Raw genomic sequence first — 27,376 nt, forward strand, 5'->3', positions numbered from 1 at the left:
GTAATATGTACAATAAAGGTAGTAATATGTACAATAAAGGTAGTAATGTGTACAATAAAGGTAGTAATATGTACAATAAAGGTAGTAATATGTACAATAAAGGTAGTAATATGTACAATAAAGGTAGTAATGTGTACAGAAGGAGGTAATTTGAGGGCAGATGTTAAAGAGCAGAATGAAAACATTCATGTGGACACGAGGAGCAACACCAGCGTCTTCTTGACCTTGAACAACGTGACTCAGAGGTCAACGCCTCCTCCAACGCTTTCAACCAGCTCCTCTCATCACGAGCTCCTCTCTCACCTCCTCTTCTGATGAAGAGGAAGAACTCATCTGATGAAGAGGAAGAACTCATCTGATGAAGAGGAAGAACTCATCTGATGAAGAGGAAGAACTCATCTGATGAAGAGGAACTCATTAGACGGATTATCTGGTATTAGGAGCCATTATCTTAATAAAGAAAATGTTGTATGATTTGTATATTTACATGTTCTCCTACACAGTTAAATACTAGAAGCAGAAAGGAGGAGGAGAAAGAAAGAGGAGGAAGAGGGAAGAGGAGGAAGGAGGAGAAGAAGTAGTAGTAGAAGAAGAAGAAGAAGAAGAAGAAGAAGAAGAAGAAGAAGAAGAAGAAGAAGAAGAAGAAGAAGAAGAAGAAGAAGAAGAAGAAGAGGAGGAGGAGGAGGATGAAGAGGCGATACTTTGTCGTCTCCATCACCTGTTTGTGCACAGAGGACACACAACACAACACAACACAACACATACGCCTAAGAATGAGACAAGAACATATGACTGGAATGTAAAAGCAGCTCATGGAGCAAAAACACATCAGTCATCAGAGAAGTGTGTGTGTGTGTGTGTGTGTGTGTGTGTGTGTGTGTGTGTGTGTGTGTGTGTGTGTGTGTGTGTTTCTTGTTTCAGGTTGTTCGCTCTCACGATGAAAGAAGTGTTGTTTTTTCTTTAAAACGTCTAATTCCTGCTCACCAGCTTCCAAAAATACCCTGAGGTTATTTTTGGATGGAAGGGGGAGAGGAGGAGGAAGAGGAGGAGGAAGAGGAGGCGGGGATGCAGGTGGACGGGCAGAGGAGAGGAGGAGGAGGAGGAAGAGGAGTGTGTGATGAAATGGGATGTGAAGTGTTCCCTCACAGACGCCTGAAAGATTTATCAAGCTGTTAGTGAAAGAGAGAGGAGGAAGAGGAGGAGGAAGAGGAGGAGGCGGACGAGGAGGAGGAGGATGAAGAGGAGGAGGAAGAAGAAGAGGAGGAGGAAGAGGAGGAGAAGGAGGAGAAAGTTGCTTGTAGGATCTCTGACTCTCTCGTGACGTCACAGGGAGCAGCGTGTTGTTACTTGGTGGAACTGCGTCTCATGACGTCACCGCCAGAGGGCGCCAGACCTCCGTGTTTAACCCGCAAAGTCATTAAAGCAGAAATGAAAGAAGTAAGACGCGAACATTATCTTGAACACACACACACACACACACACACACACACACACACACACACACACACACACACACACACACACACACACACACACACACACACACACACTAATAAATGCCTGAAATCGACTTCATCGCTTCGCTCGTGACTCTAATTCCTTTTTAACTTGACTTAATAGAAACGTATCCGGTCGCCATGACAATTAATTGCCTCTGCTAATATTTGTTTTTAACTCTCTCTCTCTCTCTCTCTCTCTCTCTCTCTCTCTCTCTCTCTCTCTCTCTCTCTCTCTCTCACACACACACACACACTCACACACACACACACACACACACACACACAGAGTTGACGCCCTCACTCGGCCGTATCCAAACACCACACCTCCTCCTCTTCCTCCTCCTCCTCCTCCTCCTCCTCCTCCTCCTCCTCCTCCTCCTCCTCCTCTTCCTCACACACACACCCTCCCGGTCTCGCAGTCAGTCCGCTGGCTGCCAGCAGGATCGAGAGGGAGACGCGCGGGACCCGCAGCAGCCAGCGCGATCCTTCAGCGCGGAGTGTGTGTGCGTGTGTGTCTGTGCGTCTTTGTGTGTGTGTGTGCAATTTTTGTAGTAGAATATTTTTAACAGGGGGCCGGAGAGGCGAAGAGACGCCGGAACAGACCAGCAGAGGAGGCATGGGACGCCGGGGCTCGCATCAGGACTGAGTCTGGTCTCTGGCGCGCGGAGAGATCCTCCGACCCGGATTTTACCCCCCAAGTCCTCCTCTCTCCAGGACTACAGAGTCTGGTCCTCCTTTTTCCAGGACTACAGAGTCCGGTCCTCCTTTTTCCAGGACTACAGAGTCCGGTCCTCTCTCCAGGACTACAGAGTCTGGTCCTCCTCTTTAGGACTACAGAGTCCGGTCCTCTCTCCTGGACTACAGAGTCCGGTCCTCCTCTTTAGGACTACAGAGTCCGGTCCTCCTCTCTCCTGGACTACAGAGTCCGGTTCTCCTCTCTCCTGGACTACAGAGTCCGGTCCTCCTCTCTCCTGGACTACAGAGTCCGGTCCTCGCTCCTCGGACACGATGGGCTGCTGCAGCGGGAGGTGCACGCTCATCTTTCTGTGCACGTTACAGCTGGTGAGTTGACGTGCACGCGCCTCGTGGGAGGAGTTACACAAGTTTACATCGTTACACCTTCACGTGCTGATGCAGTAAAGTTTAAATGATCAAGACCGAGCTGCGCGTTCATGTTCAACATCTCTAAACTTCTTCTTCTTCTTCTTCTTCTTCTTCTTCTTCTTCTTCTTCTTCTTCTTCTTCTTCTTCTTCTTCTTCTTCTTCTCATCGTGTCGTCACACATCGTGGGTTAGGAGTCGTGTTCTTGAGGGTGTTGGTGTGGATTCCACAAAGCACTTCAGTTCCTGATCAGTGAAGTGTGTGTGTGTGTGTGTGTGTGTGTGTGTGTGTGTGTGTGTGTGTGTGTGTGTGTGTGTGTGTGTGTGTGTGTGTGTGTAGCTGTGACATTTCACTGTGCTGTCTCAGACCAGCTTGCCTCGCTGCCACTATCCCTGAGTGGAGTTTACTTGACGGGGTGTGACAATGTTATTTATGGGGGTATTAAAAACGCACACACACACACACACACACACACACACCCCTCAAGAGTAAATGTCGTGTTTACCAGCCGAGGGACCAATAAAATCTTCTCCAGACAAAAGACTCAGATGGGAACGTTCTGATATATCGAGTCTCGCACGACTGAATCACAAAATAAAGACAAAGGGATTTGATGCGAAGTGGCAGCTGATATCAGTCATGACTGTTAAACAGCCCCCCCCCCCCTCCCACACACACACACAGACACACACACACACACTCAGAGTTACAGGTTTATTTCTACACAACTTTTTTAGTTTCAATGCTTTTTTTCCAGAGGAAATCAGATTTTGTGGAGCGTTTTTGTTTTGTTTTATTTATTTCAGTTCTGTTTTCCTGCCATTGAAGTGACTTCCTGTCCCGCCCCCTAACATCCTGCTGCCCGGTTCTCCAATGTTCCCAAATTCATGTTCCAAATTGGTGCCATTTGTGCGTCTGTCAGTCATGAAATAGTGAGAAATACAACATCGACCATATATATGTGTGTGTGTGTGTGCGCATGTGTGTGTGTGTGTGTGTGTTCCCTCCATCGAGGGCTTTGAACACACCTTGAGGGACACACCTGTTTCCTCCTGTCTGTCTTTCTGTCTTTCGGACCTCTCGTCCTCATTAGAGGAGGCGGGTTAAGAGGTTTATGTCAGCGGGACGCCTCCAGAAGTCCCAGAAGACTCCTGGAAACAGAATTATTTCCCCCTGGCACTCTTTCTAGATGACCTGACACTTCCTGTCTGCAGACACACACACACACACACACACACACACACACACACACACACACACACACACACACTTCTGATGAGTTTAACCCCTGCAAAGAGGGGTGGCGTTGAACCCTGCGTGACCCTTTGGAAAGGTGCATATGTGCATGAATATACATGTGGAGCAGCACAAACACCCTCTTCCTCCTCCTCCTCCTCCTCCTCTTCCTCCCTCGCTGGCTCTGACCAGTGCATTGGCAATGAGCCAGGTTATTCCCAGTCCATTACAGGGTGAAACTACCATTAACAAAACAACTACACTCTCCTCGTCAGATGTAAAAATAGCCGGCGGTGAAGCGAGCGCGTTATCGGCCGGCCGGAGCGCTTTGATCAAAACCTTTTCTGGCATCTCGGCCGTCGCGCCTTTAATTGAATCGCGGAGCCGAGCGGCGGGAGTCTCTCCTCTCATCCCCGGGACAGAAGGCAGCTGATAATGAGCCCGTATCGATCCAACACCCCCCCCCCCCCCTTCTGCAGCCTCACTGGTCCAGGCAGCGGGGCCGGGTTGCTGGCCGGAGCCCCTCCATCCGCCCCACAGAGCGCCCGTCTCACGGGTAGTTTGTACTCCCAGACACCGGCGAGCTCGTTTGTATTTCTTTGTTTGGAAGATGTTGCCCTGAAGATCCACTGGGAGGAGGTCAGGACGACCTCGGCCTCACTGGAGAGGAACGCTGCTCGCTCTGACTGGACGCCACGCACGGGACGCCCTGGCGAGGATTGTCGGTGACTGATGAGGAAGAGGGCCTCTTCGTCGGTCTTTACGGGAGGAGAGGGGGCTGAGAAAGACGAAGACGCGGCGGAGACGCGATGATGATGTGACGAAGATGACGGACGACAAAGACGTAAACGACAAAACGTACATGAGGACGTAGACAACGACGATGACGAAGACGACAACGAAGACGACGACGAAGGCGGCCACGAAGGCGGCGACCATGAAGGTGGTGACCATGAAGGCGGCGACCACGAAGACGGCGACCACGAAGGCGGCGACCACGAAGGCGGCGATGAAGGCGGCCACGACAAAGACGACGCCAAAAACGAAAACGACACCGAAAAAGACGTCGAAAACGACGATGAAGACAAAGACAACGACAAAAAAGACGACAAAGACAACGACAAAGACGAACACGAAGACGACCACGAAGACGACCACGAAGACGACCACGAAGACGACCACGAAGACGACCACGAAGACGACCACGAAGACGACAACAAAGGTGAAGACAACGAAGGTGAAGACGGCAAAGGCGATGAAGATGAGGACAACGTAGACAGCGACAAAGAAGGCGACATAGAAGGTGACGAAGAAGACGATAACCCCGAAGACCACCACGAAGACCACCACGAAGACGACCCCGAAGACACGGCTTAAGACACGGCCAAGACGTCGTTTCATGGGCGTGCGCCGCACATCGGCCTCTGCGTTGCGTAACGATCGCGGCCTTGAAGCGAAGGAAGTGAAGAGCAGCTGGAGGAAGAGAGTCTGGAAGAGGCTTCTATCTGATCACCAGCAACGGGCAACGGGCAACGAGCAACGAGCAGCGGCTTCGTTTGTGCCGTCCACGTCGTGCATCCTCATCCTCAAAAACAAACAAAAACACGCTCGCCGTCAGACCTCCCACCGGCGCCCGGAGAACGCGGCGGCTTTGCAGCGAACGCCTCAGACGAGACCGAGTTCAGCCAAAGAGCTTCAAAGAAAAGAAAAGTTTTTCTTTCGCAGCAGAGAAGCAGAGCGCCTCCTCCTGAAGAGCGCCGCCCGCACAAAGGAGCGGCGGCGTCCCCTCGGCGGGCGCCGCGTCATCAGAACTCGTCTTCTTCGTCCCGTTTCCACTGCTCGCTCAGTTCGCTTCTCTGGAAGCGCGAACAAATGTCCTGCTGAATATTCATGAGCCTATAGAGAGGCTTCGGGGTGTCTATCAAAGCATCCCCGTCTGAGTTAACCAAGCAGTGTCTGTGTGTGTCTGTGTGCGTCTGTGTGCGTCTGTGTGTGTGTGTTTAGGGTTTTGAAGACAACTTATAGACTTGCTCACTGAAGACAGATGTGGACTAACGGGCGGTCTCTCGGTCGCCATCTTGTTTTGTGACCGTATTTGGACCGTGGAGGAAGGGGGCGTGGCCGTAGTCGGCGCGGCTCGCCAGCGGGCCTCTTGCCCGTTGTATTTATTGGCTCAGTCAGCTGAGAGGTCAATAGGTCGCGGCGCAGGTCGAGCGGGTCGTGAAATTTAAGAGCGCTCCAGAGTCCACAAGGCAAACTCTATCAAACGGTCCGTCGCACGTCAAGACTGTACATTGTTGACTTCAAACCGGTCGTTACTACGGTGGCCCGGAGGCTCAACACCAGGTGAGGAGTGACTCCTGTCACTTACATGCATGTTGTTGTATATCTGCAGAACATTATTACAGAAGAAAACATAAGATTATGCAATTTCACATCATTTCTGGACCATTTATTTAACTAGTTGAGTCATTATTTTATTCAAATAGCCCTAGTGGCTGCAGAGATTCACCCTTTTTAGTTTAGACATTTTTGAGGAAAAGGCCTAAAAATAGGCTGTTTTTTAAAAGGTTTTACCACAAAATGCAACTCCCTGGACCTCAATCATCTTTTAAATCGACAGCATCGTGTGTGAGATGTGTCTCATGCCGTCGAGCACCGTGCATGTCTTTAATTTGCTTTCTAAAATAATCCCGCGTGGCGGTCAAATGGAAAAGGGGCGGAGCTTCACCTCTCTATTAGGACCTACTTATATTGATTCAAAGCTGCTGCTGAGACCCGTCAAACGTTGTGAGAAGTGACTCAACTGAACCACTTCCACTAATCCCAAAAAGACAGGACGTGTTTTAATTCCCCCCGACCTTTGAACGGAGGGTTCGCGTTTGTTTTGTCTTCCCAGAGCGAGAGACGGAGGTTCAGCAGGTTGTGCGATTTCAGAAACGAAGGTCTTGAACCCCCGTCTCCCTCTGTCTCCGGGCTCCCACTCTGTTCTTTCTGAAGGTCACGCAGGTCGACATAATTAACTGCAGCGCGCGTGTGTGTGTGTGTGTGTGTGTGTGTGCGTGTCAAAACGGACCCCTGGTGTTTCAGCGCTGATTGTGGTCTCGACCTTAATTGTGTTGATTGCAGAGCCGGTCCTGTCTGAGCCACAAGGAGCGAGATTTTTATTTTTTTTTATTTTTTAAAAAGAATGTGCATCGCGGGTCGTGACGGCAAGGTGACCGCATAATAAATGCACCCGCGCAGACTTCTGGCGCTCCCTTTTTCCCGTGGAGGCCCGGTGCATCATGGGTAGCACTCCGGGGTCGCCGGGAAGACGCCGCTTGAATGTGTGATGAACGTTCACGCTCACGAGTATAGCCTTTAAGACACAACAAGGAGGCTTTGTTTTATATCTCTCTCTCTCTTTTACATCCCCCCCTTTAGCCGGGAGTGTGCTTGAATTATTGATCACAAGCTGATTTATCAGCGGGCCCAAAGACACTGGAGGTTTAGGGGGAGATGCAGATGGAAAGGTGGAGGGAAGGAGAGAGAGAGAGAGGAGAGAGAGAGAGGAGGAGGAATCGCTCGACCGCTCACTCTGGGCCAATTATGAGCGTGACCCGAGAGACCCGGGATCTCTATGTTTGGCTTTTCCTTTTCCCCCTCCACTCTTTCACGTTCTCTCTCCGTCTGCCCCTCCCTCCGTTAGCACAGAGACCTCTATGTGTAGTCAATGAGATGCTGGAGAGCCCTGCAGGAGAAAACAACAACAACAACAACAACGACGGGCTGTCAAACGGACACGTGGGAGCGTCGGATGCAGATTCCAGATCGCGTGGAGGGAAAGTCCTTAAACATCCAACTCCACAGATAGCTGGCTCCATAACAGACCCACCCAAATGTCAACGTAGGAGTCCAGCTGAGTGGTTTCCTTGAGACTAACTTCCTTTGCTCATCGTTTTATGCTACTTGCGAATCTCAGAGTCGTGAGTCACTGCCCTTGCTGTTTGGTTTGTAATAATACGTGTGTTCTTAGAAAAAGCCATCTCCTCCGTGTCCCTGCTGGGCCTTTTTTTTTTTTTTGAGCTTTTTTTTTTTTTTTAACAACTGTTCGCCATTTTTTAATGTCTTCAATTTAACAGACCATTAATTATGTGGTTATAGTGAAAACCTTGGGCTGCCAAACGCATGTGCATGTGCATGTGTGTGTGTGTGTGCACTCATCCGTGCAGAGGATTGTGTGTGTGTGTGTGTGTGTGTGTGTGTTTGTTCCACATCAGCGGCGCTGCAATATTAAGCTATAATGGAGATAAAACTAGAACTATTTGCGAGCCCATTTCTCTCTTTCCATTCCAGCGGTTCCAGCGGTGTCATCTGTTATAGTGCGCCATCGAAAAAATAAATTGCTTTGGGAGCGCCACAGCTGGGACGACTATCCCGACAGATCGCATTCAGCGGAGATTCGTCTTACTCAAAAAACCACCCGCCCTGTTTTTAAATTCCTCTCTCTTTTTTCCGCGGGGGCCTTCTCGGCCTTGTTTTACAAGCGGCCGGTGACTCGGCGGACGCTTTCCGCTCTAATTGTTGCCGTGTGATCGGACGGCGGCGACGCACGCGGCGTTCGCTACTTCCTGGATGATGGATCGGGAGCGATGGCGTCGTGATGAGAAAGATTCGACGTAACCGACTCAATTATGGCGAGCGGCGCCTGCAGGGTGCAAACCGCTGACGGCTGTTTGCCGTTCTTCACGTGTGTTTACTCGAGAAGAGAATCTCTCTTCTGTTGCTGGGAGATTCCCCTACTTGTTAATTGGGGCGAAACCTGGACAGTTTTTTGTTTTAGTTTTGTTAGATGTGGGACACGAGGAGGCCGGCGGGGAGCGAGGATTGACTCGTTGAAGCTCTCTTTTCCGTCACTTTTCCCCTCTATCTATCCATTGTTGCCTCGTTTGGGTTTTATCCACGGCTGTATGTCTTTTTCTGTCATCCCCTCCGAGAAATCAAAGTATAGTTTTGTACATATTACCACCTTTCTATACATATTACCACCTTTCTTATACATATTACCACCTTTCTTATTCATATTACTATCTTTTCTTGTACATATTACCACCTTTCTTATACATATTACCACCTTTCTTGTACATATTACCATCTTTTCTTGTACATATTACCACCTTTCTATACATATTACTATCTTTTCTCATACATATTACCACCTTTGTTGTACATATTACCACCTTTCTATATATATTACTACCTTTCTTGTACATATTACCACCTTTCTTATTCATATTACCACCTTTCTTGTACATATTACCACCTTTCTATACATATTACTATCTTTTCTCATACATATTACCACCTTTGTTGTACAATTTACCACCTTTCTGATACATATTACTATCTTTTCTCATACATATTACCACCTTTCTCATTTAAGCTCTCGTTTCCTTCACGTTTCACCTCTACCATATCCAGCTATTGTTGCCGTGTTTGGGTTTTATCCACGGCTGTATTCTTTTTTCGTCATCCCCTCTGAGAAATCAAAGTATCTGTGTGTGTCTGTGTGTGTCTGTGTGTGTCTGTGTGTGTCTGTGCGTGTCGCGGTTCTGCTGTCTCATCTCTCATTTTCCAAATGATGCCCACACAACAAACAAGTAAATTTGGAGCCGTAGGAAATGAAGACAAAAACCTCCCAAGTGACATTAATCCCTTTTTGGGTTGAGGCTATAAAATAAATAATCACACAACTGCCGCCGCGTTCTTCCACCCATCTAAATGAGCCTCTGATAATCCCGACGTTGCCGCCACCCTTTGCAGATAAACTTAAAAGTGATGCCGGCTGGCGGCAGAGTGGAGAGAGAGAGAGAGCAAAGAGATACCCGCCGCGAGAGCAAAGGGATGTTCGCCGTCGCCGTCTGCGAATTTGGGTTGCACGGCGGCGAACCTCCGCTTCATCGCGCAGTCGAGACGACGGCTCGTCGGGTGTTGAGACACTGGGCGTGAAAGCGGTTCAGACTGAAGGACTAACGGTGGAAAAGGTTCTTTTTCTTCTTCTTCCTCGGACAAAAGATTAGCCACGAGCGACACGACCAGGGAGAGCGAGACGTCAACGTTACCCGTAACGGTGGAATTCGTGCTAACGTTCTTTTTTTGTTCTTTTTTTTTTTTTACACACGCAGGCTTTATCCTCTCTGATCTGTGAGCGGCTCGGCAGCTCACATTAACGTCACATCGCGACACATGCAGAATAATATCAAGAGGATTATTTAAATTTATGAACTAGAGGGTGTGTGGTTAGATGTCTTAAATAGTACTGACAAAAAATAGAAAGCTGCCCTTGAGCCCTTTCTACTGTTTGGGGGTTTTAGTCTTTTTTCACGTCATGACATTTTGACATTCGACGTGTTGACTGATGATGGGAGCGATGGCTCTATAACCGTCATGCGGCCCCAAAAAACCAAAGCAGCCGAGTAGAAAACACACCTGTGACCTCGCTGTCGGGGTCCGAATGACCGGCGAGAATAAAAAAAGGCCCGTGGCTTTTTCATGTGAATCAATGCGATGAAAGTTAAATCAAAGTTCTCTCGCCGAGTACAAATAATGTCATCAGACGTGTGAGCATCGTTTGTATATGAGGGGCGACCTGCAAAACACTATTTGTTCTGTAGGCAGTGTGCGAAATGCATTTTGAATCTTTTTTTTTCATTGTCTCGTGGTTTTAGAGGTCTCGGACCTCCCTGAGTCACCACGTATTTCGCACACTGATTAAATCTCCACTCTTATCTGAGAAAAAAATCACATGTGACGGCTAAAAGTTAAGTGAAGTTATAGCAAAAAGGTTGAGATTTAAAGGAAGTTGACTTTTAACCACTGACAGGCCGGTCGGTCAGCTGGACTGATGAAGCCCCTCAATGAACCCAACACTCAGCTGCATTGAACCGAACAGAAGTCTGAAGTCCGGTCCGTAAGACGCTTATCGCTCAATCTTAAAGAGGGAGCAGCGGTAACAGAGGGAACACCACGGCGCAGAAAACAAAACTTTTTAAAGTAGTTCGCGAGAGTCCAGAGGGGTACTCGGTTCAAAGCGCCGCCTTTCATCCGGTTTCTTTCAGCCGGGAAACGGATTTGTGCGTCGCGTGTTCCCAATAGCGCTGAGAGATTAGCATGTTATGAGCACGCAGGGCTCCAGAAGTTTAACATATTTCATGTTAGAAAAGGAGCTCTTTGATTCATCGGCTCTCATTGGCCACCTTGCGGGAAACACTCGGGCCGCTTTGAGCAGCTTCCCTCGGTGTCTGGTTAGCACCGCTACCTAAAACAAACGGGACTCAGCGGAGCACAAAGGGTCCAGCTAGCTGCGTGTTGCGCTGCGCGGACCGTGTTTCAAACAGTGGAGAGGAGAGTGGCTTATGAAGGCACCCTACCTCTTAATCCCTGTCTCAGCGCTGCTGGACCAGGCACCACCGAGGGCTATCTATCTATCCAACCCTTCACGGACACAATGAAAGCCACACACACACACACACACACACACAGCTACGCTCACACACATGCCGAGATGGGCACCATTAGTTACACAAGGACCAGGCAGGCACTGGCGCATAATGACTTTACCCAGGCGAGAGGTAGAAAAATTGGATTGGGGAAAGTTTTTGAGAAGTACTTTACTGCCTGCTGGGAGTCACAGAGTAAAGACAAGCCGGGGCGAAGCACGGCACATTATGAAATTAAAATAAGAAAGCCTGCCAGCTTCTGATTCATGGTGTGAGTCTGTGACTGTCGTTCTACTCGTTTCGATTTTGGAACAGACTAGTTGTTTTGATGTAGTAGTTACTGAAAGTAACACCTAGTTCTGCGAGTGTGTGCGTTGCCCTCAAACAGCTTTTCCTTTTGTTTAATTCAACAGCGACTGCATGTGGTGGTGGACTGTTGTGTTGGTCGATTAGTGAGTGAGGCGGTCCACAATGCATTTGGCTTGCAAGCGATATGTACTCGCGACTTTTCAGTTAAAGTATCCTCAACGACGTCTAACTTTTAGTGTGCTTTCCTACAAAAGTCGAGCAACACGTGTCAAAATCTGCGCGTTAAATGCAAACAGTCTTTTCAAAATGAACTTCTGTCCAACCACTTGGCGTAAACCGAACTGAAACCACGCCACGGTCGAGTTTCTGCTGCACTGCCCCCTGCTGTTTGGGAGAATATTGGATCGCCGTGAAAAGAAATCTGCATGGAGGTGTTCATCCGATCTCTACTTCAGCTCACGTTCCTGTGGAAAGCATAACAGGTCCAAAATGTTTGACCCCATATGTAATTAATTACTTACTCATACGTTTTAAAGACTAATTTCTAAAAAATAATAGAAAATGTTACAACACTTGCTTCCTTCACACCAATACAAACCTCATGTGGCAAACTGGTAGATGGATATAGAAATAATCATTTTCTAACCACTTTAATGTCAAATAAAAAAATATACAACTGTTATTTCATTATTTTCCAATAAAAGCAGTGAACAGCTCCAAAAAGCTGCGAAATATAGCAGTCTTTATTGTTTTTTGTCCAAGCATTTTTATACATTTTCACTGCTAATATAAAACAAATGTAAGAAGACGATTACCAACGCTGCCTCCAGTAGCATAAATCTTTCACTTTGGCCACTAAAAAGGCTCCTTAGATGTTTGCTTGTCGTGATCGGAGCTGATACCGATTACTCTCTGACCCCTTCAGGTCCACCCACGTATTAGATCCAAGAGCCACGGCAGTAAAACCAGACCCCGAGTGACCCGCTTAGAGTGTAATTGAGTTTAACATCAACCCTGTTTGACTCTGATCTCAGGTCAGGTCTCTGCTCGAAGGGCACGCGAACCCATGAAGACCTTTTTCTACAGATTGACACCAGGTCATCCAAAGTAGATCCCCTCCTCCTCCTCCTCCTCCTCCTCCTCTTTGCTTCACCTTGGATCCTTTTAGACCCACGGAGAGGCGTATACCTCAAGTACTGCACAAGGAAAACATGCAAAGAAGGAAGTCAAAAGAATTAAACAGTGAAAAATATGTTTTTTCATATTTTCTATCCTGTTAACCATCTGCCGAGTCCCTCACACTGATTTACAGAGCTGCACACTCAGAGGAGTTACTGCTCAGTAATTTACATTCCCGCGAGGGAACTCATGAACAAGAGTTTTATGTCGAACCTGCGTGAAGATGAAGACAGTGAAGGGGCTGGCTGGCTTTTTTTATAACGTGCCATGTTTTGCCCTCGGCCTCATTAGCTAATGCGCAAAAGACGACGCATTACTCTAAAAAAAAACACACACACACCAGCAGAAAACATGTCAATCCCAACTCAAGTCTCCTCTTCGATGTTTTTCTTTGTCTTTGTGGAGGAGACTGACTCACGCAGCCCAAAGTCACACTAAACGGGCACACACACACACACACACACACACACACACAACCAGACACATGACACATTCAGCAACATGACATCAGAGGACATTTCACACACAGATGTGCAGAAAACACTGATGTGATTTATAGTTCCTGGAGGCTACGGTGGAGCGCTGTGAACACGAGAGGGTCACCGCTCACCTCCATCCTTTTTGCTGTTGGGTGTGTGTGTGCGTGTGTGTGTGTGTGTGTCATCAGCACCGCACGCTGGTTTACACCAAGTCCTCTCGCTCCCATTGGCCGGCGTGTTAAGGCCGCAGGGGATGTCGAGAAACACGCTGAGCCCTGCGGCGAAAAAGAAAAACCGCTGAGACACCGAATGAAGCAGATGTCGGCGCTCGTCACCGATCAGACCAGAAGAAGAACCGTTAGTCTAGCACGTAGCATTGTTAGCATCGGGGGCTAGGGGAAGTTTTGCCACGTAACGTCAGACAAATCAGTCATTTCTTTAATAGACACTCACACACAAACCTGAAGCAGCTGGGTTTTTATTTCCATGCCATTAATTTGCACGACGATACCATTTTCTGCAATATTTTTTTTTTGTCAGGAGTACTTTCATACAGAACGTGACTATGAATTCATAAATATTTAAAACCAGCACAACAAACAGACTTAGAGACCATCTTTTTTTCCTCCTTCCAACCTCGACAAAAGCAGCGCAGGCCACATACACTCCTATCTTTTCCCCCCTTCACAATAAAAGCCCCTCGCTGAAAAAAAGGAAGCCGAGTCGACGTAGCCGTTTACCTCGGACAGCCTGCCGGACGCCGCTCTGGGTCAACGGCACGCCGCTCAATTCAAATCTTTTCTCGAGAAAGTGCCGCGTCGTGTCACGGACCGGCATCGCGGCCGGCGTGGATCGTTGGTTTTAATATTCCACGTGAAGTAAAGGCCTTTTTTTCGACGCCTCGTCAGAAGTTACGTCCTGCGCTCCGGCGCCTCACTAACTTGTGACAAACACGGTTTACTTTACTCATCATCGACGTGTCAAACCCACATGTTTGGCTCCCAGTCGGATGCCTCGGCTTAGCCGAAAACGCTTTTTTCATCCACTTATCTCGAGCACACCATGCACATCGTAATTGCTTCCGATATAATGAGGATCAAACGTGTTTTCCTTCTCCGACACTGCGCTCGCTCTGATCCTCTTATCACTCTTTTTTTTTTTTTTTTACTTTCCTCTCCGTCTCCTTCCCGGCATGTTAAAGAAGGTGGTGATGATTGAAATGTTTTTTTTTAAGAGAGGGGGTACTTTGATGTTCTCAGTTTTTTGGGGGGCTTATAGAGCTCAAAGCTCGTGTCCACTCGCCGCTCGACCGCTCGAAACCGAGAGAGGACGCACACCGAGAAGCTCGCTGGTAATCTGGTGTCACGTCGCCCCCAAAGTGGGAATAATTGATGGCTTTCGGGCAGCTGGAGACGGAGGGATGAGCATATGAAAGAAGAGAGAGAGAAAGAGAGAGAGAGAGAGAGAAAGAGAGAGAGAGAGAGAGGAGGGTGGGGGCAAACAAACAAAGGGTGGGCGGCGGCGGAGGTGAGCGAGGGGCTTGTTGCATCCTGCTGTCGCAGCCGCCCCCTAATTGCTCAGTATTTATGGTGGGAGGAGCGGTATGTGTGGGCAACATGCCTCTCCGCATACACACACACACACACACACACACACACACACAAACAAAATACACACTAAGAGATTCGGTCGCCCTGCAGGGAGTCATCTGCGCTGCCGGGAGGCTTTTACGGGCCGCTACGCAGCCGCTCTCTCTTCCTGGAAGAGCGTCAGTATCTTTTGATCCAATTGGACCCCACTCTCCAGTAATCGGCTTCCTATGAATTGTGGGGCTAATTGTGCCGTGTGGGTTTGTGTGAGTGTGTGTTAGAGTGAGTGTGAGTGTGTGTGTCCGTCCGGGTGGGCAGAGGCCTTTCTATCCCTGATTGATTGTTGTCATCTTGGTGGATTATTGAGTTAGCAGTGAACGTGATAGCATCCGCACACACACACACACACACACACACACACACCCTTCATGCCTGTACACTCCGTTAGTTCAATGGCTGGTGGAAATATTTCAGGGAAAAGGTCTGTGGGTGTAATGAATACATCACAGGATCTACGTGTTGGACGGATGAAGCTAATGACCATTAGCACGACCGTTGCCTTGCACAGGGGTGTGTGTGTGTGTGTGTGTGTGTGTGTGTGTGTGTGTGTGTGTGTGTGTGTGTGTGTGAGTGTGTGTGTGTGTGTGTGTGAATAATAGTGACCAATAGTGAGTGTCAGACAGCCAGAGGGAAGGAGACAAAAGATATTTCACAGTTACTTCGTCACTGACGTTAAATCAGAAAGATGCGTGTTAGCTGCCTGTTGGTCAGTACTTCATATTGTGTATAAATGTTGGTGTATAAACCATGAACTATAGTTGAAAAAGCAATGTTTTGTACCAAATTCATACGCTGCGTTATGTTGCGTGTCGATGGAGCAGAGTTAGCGTAGCTTAGCACCAAACTCCATTTAGAAAACAAGCATTTTAAAAGCTGTTAGCTTGTCGTCGTGCGGACAGACTTCAGAATTCAGATTTTCTTTTTTTTAATTTCAGCATCAGCGTCATCGTGCGGTCACTTCGGCATCCTCGTTATCAGTTTTTACCATATGACGGATGACGTCATAAACCCGGACGCCACGCCGTTGGTTTCCTTCGTCTGTGAACAACCGCAAAGCAACAATCTGTGTGTGTGTGTGTGTGTTTTCTTTATCCCACCGTGGTTCATGAAGCGATGGATATCTACACGGAGGTAAGCCCCTCCCCCTGCGAGGCCTCCGGGCCAGAGTGCCACCAATAAACACAAATGACCCTAAACACAAGGTGTGAACACAACATTGAGCTCTTTTTTTCATTATTACAATGAAAACAAAGAACAATACAGAGTGCGTCTCAGATCAGACCCCGAAGCCTCTTTTGCAGTCACGCAGAACCAAAGCTGTTTAACAGATTTTGGAAATCTTCTCTTTTGTTTTTTGTTCCTTCTCCCTCTCCCACCCGGCAGGATTACCAGAGGACATTGTGAGCGCTCAAGATGAGAAGATAAACTGCACCTTATCCTCTTTCTGATGCCCCGTGGTGGGAGACACACTTTAGCAAACAGCTTCGTGCTCATCTTCTGCTTTGGATTTAAAGCAAACAAACACAATACAGCTTTCGGTCTTCAGGTGCCGTGTGGTCTGTTTCCTCATCAACATCATTAAACACGTGCAGCATGATCTCACACAGACGCTCGATTATTGGAACACTTTACGCCTCACGTTCTCCTTTGAAACGCTGAGGAATTATCTCCAAACAAAGCTGATTAATAGTGTGAAAAAAGAAAAGAAAATGGAGGAGGTCGGTCTTGTTAGCTCGCCAACCCCTTGATCTGCTCCTCGTCCTCGTCTTCGTCCTCGTCTTCGTCCTCCCGCTCTGGTCTCATTGGGCGCTGGGTGTTTGACCGTGACCCAGAGCTGAACCAGGAGACGTACGACCGGTCCGACTCTGCTCGTTTCCCTCCAGACTGAGGTCACGGAGAGGGCGGCAGCTCTGTCGCTACGTGTTAGCACGTGTCGCTACGTGTTAGCATGTGCAAGCTTTGGATTTTTTTCTCTGCCTTTTTCTCTCATCTGGCCCATTTATCTCAGGTGTTTTTTTTTATAGCCATCATTTTTTTCTTCTTCTCTCCATCCATCTCAATTTTGTTTACCGCCCATTATTCTTTTTTCCCCTCCTCCGTTAGCGTGAAGGCGTTAGCGTGAAGGCGTTAGCGTGAAGGCGTTAGCGCCGCGTTGATGAAGCTCTTCCTCGACTCTTTGGGACGGTCGTGTTTTGGCACAGAAGTCGCGGGTCGCACCTCGTCTGCCGTCTGAGCGAAGGAGTTCCTCTTTAATTATCACTCAGCATTTGATCACCCCCCAACCCGCCACACACACACACACACACACACACACACACAGACACACACACACACGCCTGTCACAATGTCTCATCGGGTTGCTGGTAACATTTCCATTACATTAAGAGGAGCAGCCACCGCCATGTGTTGTGTGTGTGTGTGTGTGTGTGTGTGTTGTGTGTGTGTGTGTGTGTCTGTGTGTGTGTGCGTGTGTGTGTGCGTGAATGTGCTCGATGGTGCGTTCTTATCATTGCGGCAGAGACGAGATTCCTCCCTTCCTCATCCATCTTCAAGCGCTTGGCTGGAAATGACATGTCGACACACCACGACACACATCGCCGCTTGAGACACACACACACACACACACACATACACACACACACTGGGAATGGAAGAGAATTGTATTGGTGATAGAATTCCAATTAAATGGTATTGTGCCCCCTTTCATCCCTCCTACAAACACACAAACACACACACACACACACACACACACACACACACACACACACACACACACACAATGCCATGCTAATTGAGTTGATACAAATACGGACTCGGAGTCCTAACGCTTCTAATTGCTTTGTTGTTGAATATGTTGCACACAAGGACGGGGAAGGGTGAAGTCTGGATCGGGAAAACTGAGGAATGTGTGTTTCCACTGCGTGTGTGCATGTGTGTGTGTGTGTGCGTGTGCGTGTTTTGGGGTTAACTCTGCCTCTGCATGTGAATGTGCATGCATGCACGTTGTTTTCCGAGCACATATTTCAACAAGCGCCCCGGCCCGCTGCAGCGCTGTGGTTCAGCGTCTCGTTCCTGGAGCCGCTGGCAGGAAGGTCGGGAAAAAATACACAGCGAGAGCTCCTCAGTCGCCCAGCAGGAGGGCCGCGGACATAAATCTGTCACTGTGTGTGTGCTTTTTGATTTTTTTATTTATTTAAACTTCCCGTCTTCACCTTCCGGCGCTCGAGCTCTTCTCGTCTCTGAGTGAGAGATTTGTTGGCCGATCGCTGGGAGGTAAATAGTTTATTTGTCTGCAATAAAACTACAAGCGGGATGTGTGTGTGTGTGTGTGTGTGTGTGTGTGTGTGTGTGGGCTGCCAATTTGTTACTTATTTTATTTCTTAGCACTGCATCGTGTAGCTTTCTAACATTTGTCTTAGTTCAGGTGGCTCTGGCTCACGGGAAGAGAGGAAGAGTCATGTGACTACCAAATATGTAACATGACATGTAATAAAAGTTTTTTGTTTCTTCTCTCTCTCTCTCTCCCCCCCCCCCCCCCCCCTCCCCCCGTCCCTTCTAGGTCTTGGCTTTAGAGAGGCAGGTCTTTGACTTCCTGGGTTACCAGTGGGCTCCGATCCTCGCCAACTTCTTCCACATCATCCTGGTCATCCTCGGCCTCTTCGGCACCATCCAGTACCGGCCGCGCTACATCGTGGTGGTGAGAGCCGTCGCACATCATCATCATCATCATCGTCCTTGTCTTCCCGCTCTTCCTCCCTCTTCCTCTTCGCATCGCTTCTCATTAGATTGGACGCTGTTGCCCTTTTTTTTTCTTTCTCCTCCTTGATTGCAAAGTGTGCCGCGGTCTCTCGTGCATTTTGCGACATCCTTAAATCACTCTAATCCCGCGGTAATTAGGGCTAATTAAAGGGGGGGGTAGGAGGGGAGGGGGTAGATGAGGGGGGGGGGGGTTAAGAAGCTCACCAGATTTATACTCCGCGTCGGGTTTCTGGACAAAGAAGGTCAAACCCGTTGAAACCCGTGGAACCATTTTTGTCTCCAGACCTCTTTTGCCCTGTGTTTGAGTCCTCGTAGGAAACCCAAATGAATGAATTAATACTTGTGTTTATTGTATGTATTTGTTCAGCAAAGTCTGGGAAAAAAATGTATATCTGCAAAAAAAAGAAAATATTTCGGTCGTGACTATGAACATCCAGCATGATATGAGCCAGATGCCTCCTGGAGCGTCAATAAGACACCTTTTTGGAAAGATTAGGACCTGAAGAATCTGAATCTGCAACAAAAATCACAATAAAACAAAGTCTTGACCTGTTTGGAAGGAGTTTCAGTCAAAAAACTGTGTCGTTCAATTCAAAAATGGAAAAAAATACGTATTTTATGCCAAAAGATTGTCTGAATGGGGCATGCTGGGACTTAAAATGGGCGCGGGAGGATTTTCACGCACGGTTCCCGAAAGGTTAACACACAGTAATGCTTCAGCCCTTTTGTCTGGAGCCACTGTGAAGCTTCGTGAACACACTTTTCTTTTTGACGCACTTTTCTTTTTTCTTTTAACGTTCTGCACTAAATCTTTCAGCAGCATCAGTGGAAGCACAGATGGTGAAGTCGATGACAGGAGAGAAAGAGCAGAAGAAGAGATACACCGCGAGGGGAGGGGGGGGGGGGAGACAGACGGGAGATAAACGAGGGCTGACGGGGGTTTCATGATCCGACATGTGTGTTTTTTTATTTCACCTGAAGGAGCTTCTCTTCCTCTCGGCACACCTGGCGTTCACAGCTCCTCGCCACCGTTCACAGTGACGTGTCTGTGTGTGTCTGTCAGCGGCTGTCTGACTGCACAATCTTTATAAACGTCGTCGTGAACTCCATTCAGCCTCGGCGGTTAACTGAATGCGACGCTCCCCTCGGGGGCTCGAATAAACCGGCTGAACTCACTGGCACTAAATGATTGTACGTTGTGTTCGAGGACATTCGTTCACTCGGCCTTTTTATTCCGTTCGCCGTTCATCTATTTTCTGTGAAGCTCATCTGTGCGTGTGTGTGTGTGTGTGTGTGTGTGTGTGTGTTTGCCCTTCAGTACACGGTGTGGGCCGCTCTGTGGGTGGCCTGGAACGTCTTCATCATCTGCTTCTACCTGGACGTGGGAGGCCTTTCCAAGGTGAGAACGCCGACGTCGACGCCGTCTCTGAGGAGGCGACGACAACTTTGTCGCTGCCGCATTCACGCCGAGAAGAGAAGTTTTGTGGACTGTCAATTTTGAAGCCTCGAGAAGTTCACCGTGCTTTGAATGTGGAGGAGTGACGTAGAGATGCTGCACACGACCTGTCAATCAGCTCGTAGCCCCGCCCCTAAAGCGTCCCCAGCTTTATGGTCTGTTTGACTCTAAATGAGCATCATTTACTAAATGAACATCATGCTGTATAGAAGAAGACTGGAAACTAGAGATTGAGACATAAACTCATGTTTACAATGTTTACTGAGGGAATACATCGAGAGAGAAGTAGAGTCACTTATATAGACTTCTATACAACCAGAGGAGTCGCCCCCTGGTGGTCAGGAGAGAGAATGCAGCTTTAACACATGAAGCATAGACTTCTATACAACCAGAGGAGTCGCCCCCTGGTGGTCAGGAGAGAGAATGCAGCTTTAACACATGAAGCATATACTTCTATACAACCAGAGGAGTCGCCCCCTGGTGGTCAGGAGAGAGAATGCAGCTTTTAAGACGACTGACGAAGAAGCAAACAGGTGAGGGCGGTGATGATTCTCTGTGAACAAAACCACGCTTGTCTTTATCGGCAAGCTTGAAGGCACTGAGCATATATAAATATGAGCATATATATATATACACATATATATATTTATATACACACCCCGTTGTGAAAAACACAAGTGCAGCCCAAAAACACACAATTACAATGTAATGAATGCGTAACAGCCATCCAGAATGAATCATAAACCAGACTTTAAATCACTCCCTAACCATTAGGAATCTGCGCCTCACACACACACACACACACACACACACACACACACACACACACTCAACAGAGATGTATAATTTTGGCCCCGGCGCTCCGTTTCTTAAAATACTTTGCATGCTTCCTCTCTGCTGACCGTCGCCTCCCCGCTGAGTCTCAAGTGGAAGCTCGCGGCTTAATAGCGAAATAATCTGGGGGAGGAAAAAAACAAAACAACTCCCTCCCCGGACACCACACACACACACACACACACACACACACACACACACACACAGACTTGTAAATCTTGGTGGGCGCCCCTGTGGTTCCTGGGTGCAGCTCGGATGCGTTTGTATCCAGACAAAGGGAAGTGTTTGGGTGGCCACCGCTCCACCTGTAAACGTATGCGCCCTCCCTCCTCCTGACAGCTTGTCTTCTCACAGGTTTCCCCCCCACTCTGCTCCTTTGATCTCTATTTCATGTAATTTATTCTGCATATTTCATCTCTCTCTCCTCCCCCTCTCCTCTCCTCTTCTGGCTTTTGATGGGTATCTTTCCCGCCTGACCACTGAAAATAATGAATTCATGTCGACAACGTTCATCTCACACCGGTTCACACGGCCAGAATGAATCTCAGAAACACCTTTTCCCTCCAGCTCTGTCAAGTGTGTCCGTCTCTCACTGTGTGTGTGTGCGTGTGTGTGTGTGTGTGTGTGTTGGTTGCGTGTTGAATAATGAGGCTTGTAGGGGCCAGCTGCTTGGGGCCGAGGCTGGGCATTAACCCAGACAGATGGAGCCAGCCTGGGCTCCCAGCTCTGCATATGGTGGCCAGGAGGAGAGACGGCTAATGGAGCGCACACACACACACACACACACACACACACACACACACACACACACACACACACACACACACACACACACACACTCTATTCAACGCATGCATGACTGAACTTGGCACACAGCTTCCTGAGAGGTCCCCAACATATTTGATCATAAAATCGAGTCAGCTAATTCTGTTCGGCTCGCCGGGACCGATGTTGACGGGGCTGTTCTGCAAGGCGTGTTTGTGTGTCTGTGTGTGTGTGTGTGTGTGTGTGGTAGGTTGTCAGAGCCACATGCTCTATCACCTCCTATTGATCCCTAAGCCCCTCCCCCACGGTGCAGACAGCGCTCCTGTACACACACCTCTGTGTTGAAGACACTGCAGGTAAAATACAATGTACGAAACAAGGTGATTACTGACAATTGAAATTGTGTGTTTAAAGACGCAAATGAGCCGTTGTGCTGATTTTCATACATTTCCAAAATCAGAAATCAGAACCACTTATTGCCTTTTATTGAATTTGCCCTGGTGGGAGGTGCATGACATTTACTGGTGAAGGTGCAATAATTTGCACTTCTAACAACCTGAAACTGGACGTCGCCGCCTGAGGAACACGATATTTAAAATGTTTTACACGAGTCTTTGTGGAGAAACTCCATTTCACAGATCTGTCGATTGAATTAACTACACAATAACTGTACTTATTAGTCGATAAACTTTGTTTGAGCATTAGTCGACTGACTTTAGTCGAGGAAAGCCCGAACATTTATGTTCGTGAGCTTTCTGAGCGCTAAAATCGACATAAAACGTCATTGACGTTGACAATAAATTCAGTTTTTGGAGTGATTCCAGTAATAACATTGACTTTTGTTAAAGAAAATAACCTTGAATCTATGATATGGGAGGGATTGATTTGTGCTTTTGGGAGCAAGGGAGCAGAACAATCACGCTCTTGACAATAACTCGCCGAAAGCCTCGATATCGACTGGTGACGCGTGTTACTGCAGAGCGCGGCGGCTCCGGCTCGGACAGAGATGGTTTCCCTGCCTCGCGGGCCCAATCAATGGCGTCTGTCAAGTCATTAGTCTTCACAAACCTACCTATTGACCTCCAGCCGCCCTTGTGTCTTTTTTTTTCGTGGCCGTGCGAGCGAGCGAGCGTCCGAAACGACAGAGATGGGAAGATAGAGACGGAGGGGCGACGGCGAGTAATCAAGGTGAAGACAGAGCGGCGTGCGATACGGAGGCGTTGACCGACGCGTTGACGGGAGGGTTGCTGGGGGTTTGATAGGAATCAGAGATGTTTTCCTGACAGCGGCTCTGTTAATAATGCATGTCTTGTCACCGGAGGGGGCAGATGCGGGGTTAGATTGCTGTATTGGGGGTATTGATTGGTGCGAGCGCCTGTATGCGTGGGCTCATGTGGCTGCTGGCAAATTGAACATCGCCAGGGTGCACAAGAGCTTGTTATGTATTAAAAGGCTGGATCTGAGATATGGGGTTCAGCTGAAGAAGTTATGAAACTTTCCCCCTGGAAAGTCTGTTGGCTCAATCAGGTTCACGTATTCAGAACATGTCTCATGGGCTTTAGGCATCAATCTTCAGTTGAAACCAGGTGGCAACCTCCGGTTCTGACAAAGGGATGCCGGTGCTGAACTGTCTTCAACCTTAAATCACGGGGCGACTCCTCTGGTTGTATAGAAGTCTATGCTTCATGTGTTGAAGCTGCATTCTCTCTCCTGACCACCAGGGGGCGACTCCTCTGGTTGTATAGAAGTCTATGCTTCATGTGTTAAAGCTGCATTCTCTCTCCTGACCACTAGGGGGCGACTCCTCTGGTTGTATAGAAGTCTATGCTTCATGTGGTAAAGCTGCATTCTCTCTCCTGACCACCAGGGGGCGACTCCTCTGGTTGTATAGAAGTCTATGCTTCATGTGTTAAAGCTGCATTCTCTCTCCTGACCACCAGGAGGCGACTCCTCTGGTTGTATAGAAGTCTATGCTTCATGTGTTAAAGCTGCATTATCTCTCCTGACCACCAGGGGGCGACTCCTCTGGTTGTATAGAAGTCTATGCTTCATGTGTTAAAGCTGCGTTCTCTCTCCTGACCACCAGGGGGCGACTCCTCTGGTTGTATAGAAGTCTATGCTTCATGTGTTAAAGCTGCATTATCTCTCCTGACCACCATGGGGCGACTCCTCTGGTTGTATAGAAGTCTATGCTTCATTTGTGAAAAACTGCATTATCTCTCCTGACCACCAGGGGGCGACTCCTCTGGTTGTATAGAAGTCTATGCTTCATGTGTTAAAGCTGCATTCTCTCTCCTGACCACCAAGGGGCGACTCCTCTGGTTGTATAGAAGTCTATATAAGTGACTCTACTTCTCTCTTGATGTATTCCCTCAGTAAACATTGTAAACATGAGTTTATGTCTCAATCTCTAGTTTCAAGTCTTCTTCTATACAGCATGATGTTCATTTAGTAAATTATGGTCTGTTAGAGTCAAACAGACCATAAAGCAGGGGACGCTTTGGGGGCGGGGCTACAAGGTGATTGACAGATCTCCACCAGAGTCCAATCCAAATGTTGTCCCTTCCTTTGACGAACTCAATGCTTCAAAACTGCATTTCTCAAACACAATGGTTTACGCCACAACGACTACGTCCACTGCTCTTATGCAGTCTGTGAGTCAAACTATTAAAAGGTTGTTTCCTCCCAATTATGAGAAGGAAAATGTATTATACGCCTCCACTGGTGTGGACCATGCAAATATTTTTAGTTTTATTCGCCCCGGTTTTTCATTCTGTGAGAGTTCTGCCTCCACCACAAAACAGTTGAACAGAGGTGGGCAGACTGAAGAGAAATACTCAACAGCAAAATGTCTTTCCTGAAACGATGTCGCCGTTACTCTGCATGGACCACAAAACACACTGTCGACAGTTTCCAGAGGGCTTATTTATTCACTCGGAAAGTAGCCCCGAAGAAAACTGTTGACTGTGACGTCTGTGGATTATGAGCCGGCACATTGTGTCAGGGAAAGACACAATTGCTGCTTGGACTTCAATGTCATTTTTTCAAACCTTAAAGCACAACAACTACAATTCCTTTCAGCTGAGCTGCATGGGGACGAGCGCACTTTAAAAACCCACCTATGGTTAGGCCTCAAACTAGCAAGGGCGGACCGCTCGTCGCTAATAATGCACGCAGCGGCCCGAGTAACAAAGTCTTCTCTCCGTTCCAGGACAGCGACCTGCTGACGTTCAACATCTCCGCCCACCACTCGTGGTGGAGCGAGCACGGGCCGGGCTGCGTGAGGAGGGAGATGCCGGAGGCCCCGGGGGTCCGCGCCACGGAGAGCCACTCCTACATCACGGTCATGGGCTGCCTGGTGGACTACCAGTACATCGAGGTCGTGCACAGCGGCACGCAGATCCTCCTCGCCGTGAGTACGCCGGCTCCCCTTCGGCCGTCCTCGTTCGCGTTGTCGCGTCGCGGGAACTCATTGTATCACGCACTTGACCTCGCCCGCGTGGCGAGGGCGATGGGAAGCAAGGCGATGGTTTGTTTTCCCCTTTCGAGCTTCTATGTACTGCCACGCCGGCCTGTTATTGAGTCCGTAGCTCCGCCCCTCCCCCTTCCTCCCCTCCTCCTCCTCTTCCTCTGCTCTGATCACTGAATGAAAAATTGATCTGTTGTTTTGTCTGGCGGAGGCTCAGACCTGCCAGCTGCTAACAGGTTACTCAAACACTGGAAGGACTGTTATTGTCCTCTTCACACAGCACTTTATGTGCACATCCTGCCAGCACACGCACACACACACACACATGTATGACTGACTAACCCTCGGGTTGGACGGAGGCCATGGCGTTTTTGTTTTTTTTGGTTGCCAGCACAGACACGCACACTGCACACATTGACTCGCAGCACGGTGCTCTGGCTGCGTTGCAATAACACGTCCAGAGACGATCCGCCAGCCTGCAGAGGGTTCAGGCTTCACCTCTCTGTAGCGTCATGATGTCACATGATGAAGTCATGATGGAGGCGGGACATTTGGGACAGACATGGATGTAAACTGTAACTTGGCGGGTTGACGGAGGCGATAATTATATGTATTAATATTCAGTAATAATAAGAATTATCCCTTGTCAGTGTAGTCTCTCTCTCTCTTTCTTTCTCTCTCTCTGTCCGCTTATGTCTTCACTTTGTTCCTTCAGTGTGAAGTAAAACAATATAGTGTGAGCAAAACTTATCCGGTGACATGGAGGACAAGTAAGAGAAGGAGGAAGAAGAAGAAGATTATATATATATATATATTTATAAATATATATATATATATATGATAAATATATATATATATATATATATATTATATATACATAGTATATGTATATATAATAATATATAATCAGATCTTTTCCGACTTGACCGCTTCAGACAGTTCACCGATAAAAAAACACATTTTAGATGTCTGAGGATTTCAAAAAGGCCGATCCTTTTTTTTTTAAAAGATGCTTTAAAATCAGGAAGGTCTTAAAAATGGTCCTAAAAATCTACATCTACAGCCAAATCACAATGCGTGAAGGATTTTCAACCTTTCCTTTGTTTGCGGTGCAACAAACACTGGACCTCTTTATCGAGGGGGGGGGCGGTCAGGACTCCTTCTCGGCATCGAGGAGGTTTCGCTTGGTGGCGTTGACACTCGTTGTCTTCTTCACGAAAGGTCTCTGCAACGTTTCAGGGGTATGAAAAAAAAAACGTGGCAGTGTTGTTGAAGCTTGTTAGAGTCCCATTCTGACCGTCTAATCTCGAATCTTGAAGCACACCTGGGATCGAGCGCGGTGGATGCAGTTAACGACCCGGCACATTATAAAACCATGAGGAGCGCTGGGTCGTACCACTGCCCCCCCCCCCTTCCCTCCTGAGGAGAAACGGTAATAAAGCGGCTGACCTCGCATTACAGCCTGACTGTACCTCATTAGCCCGCCGCACTTTAGGCGGGGAATTGGTTTATTCCTCGACCTCGCATGGACTTCTCCTCCACGGGAGCCGGCAACACCTTTTGATTTATTTATTTTTGCCTTCCATTTTCTACACGGTATTGTCCAACTGAGCGTGCGTCGGCATGTCAGTGGGAACGGCTCCCGAGAGGAAAAGTGGGAAATTAGGGCTGAATTCCCAAATGGCACAAATGGCATCATTTCCCAAAGCTGCGTTCGCTCTCCTGACCACCAGGAGGCGACTCCTCTGGTTGTATAGAAGTCTATGCTTCATGTGTTGAAGCTGCGTTCTCTCTCCTGACCACCAGCGGGCGACTCCTCTGGTTGTATAGAAGTCTATGCTTCATGTGTTGAAGCTGCGTTCTCTCTCCTGACCACCAGAGGGCGACTCCTCTGGTTGTATAGAAGTCTATGCTTCATGTGTTGAAGCTGCGTTCTCTCTCCTGACCACCAGCGGGCGACTCCTCTGGTTGTATAGAAGTCTATGCTTCATGTGTTGAAGCTACGTTCTCTCTCCTGACCACCAGAGGTCGACTCCTCTGGTTGTATAGAAGTCTATGCTTCATGTGTTGAAGCTGCGTTCTCTCTCCTGACCACCAGGGGGCGACTCCTCTGGTTGTATAGAAGTCTATGCTTCATGTGTTGAAGCTGCGTTCTCTCTC

The 27,376-nt window shown here is 48.2% G+C and overlaps 1 protein-coding gene across 2 annotated transcripts in view; it reads left to right on the top strand.

Annotated features, from left to right (window-relative positions):
* Nucleotides 1–2,058: 2,058 nt before the first annotated feature.
* Nucleotides 2,059–27,376, top strand: part of nkain4 (sodium/potassium transporting ATPase interacting 4) — a 48,266-nt gene continuing 22,948 nt past the window's right edge. Inside the window, exons 1-4 of one of the 2 annotated variants that reach the window (XM_068598641.1) lie at nt 2,059–2,561; nt 18,493–18,630; nt 20,011–20,091; nt 24,959–25,159. In XM_068598641.1, coding sequence (XP_068454742.1) covers nt 2,508–2,561; nt 18,493–18,630; nt 20,011–20,091; nt 24,959–25,159 — 474 coding nt within the window. In that variant the 5' untranslated portion in view covers nt 2,059–2,507. The remainder of the gene's footprint in view (nt 2,562–18,492; nt 18,631–20,010; nt 20,092–24,958; nt 25,160–27,376) is intronic. The other variant, XM_068598640.1, reaches the window with a different exon arrangement.

This window comes from Clinocottus analis, unplaced genomic scaffold, assembly GCF_023055335.1.
Source record: "Clinocottus analis isolate CAN_PGR_092001 unplaced genomic scaffold, fCliAna1.0.p SCAF_4, whole genome shotgun sequence".
Classification (NCBI taxonomy): Eukaryota; Metazoa; Chordata; class Actinopteri; order Perciformes; family Cottidae; genus Clinocottus; species Clinocottus analis.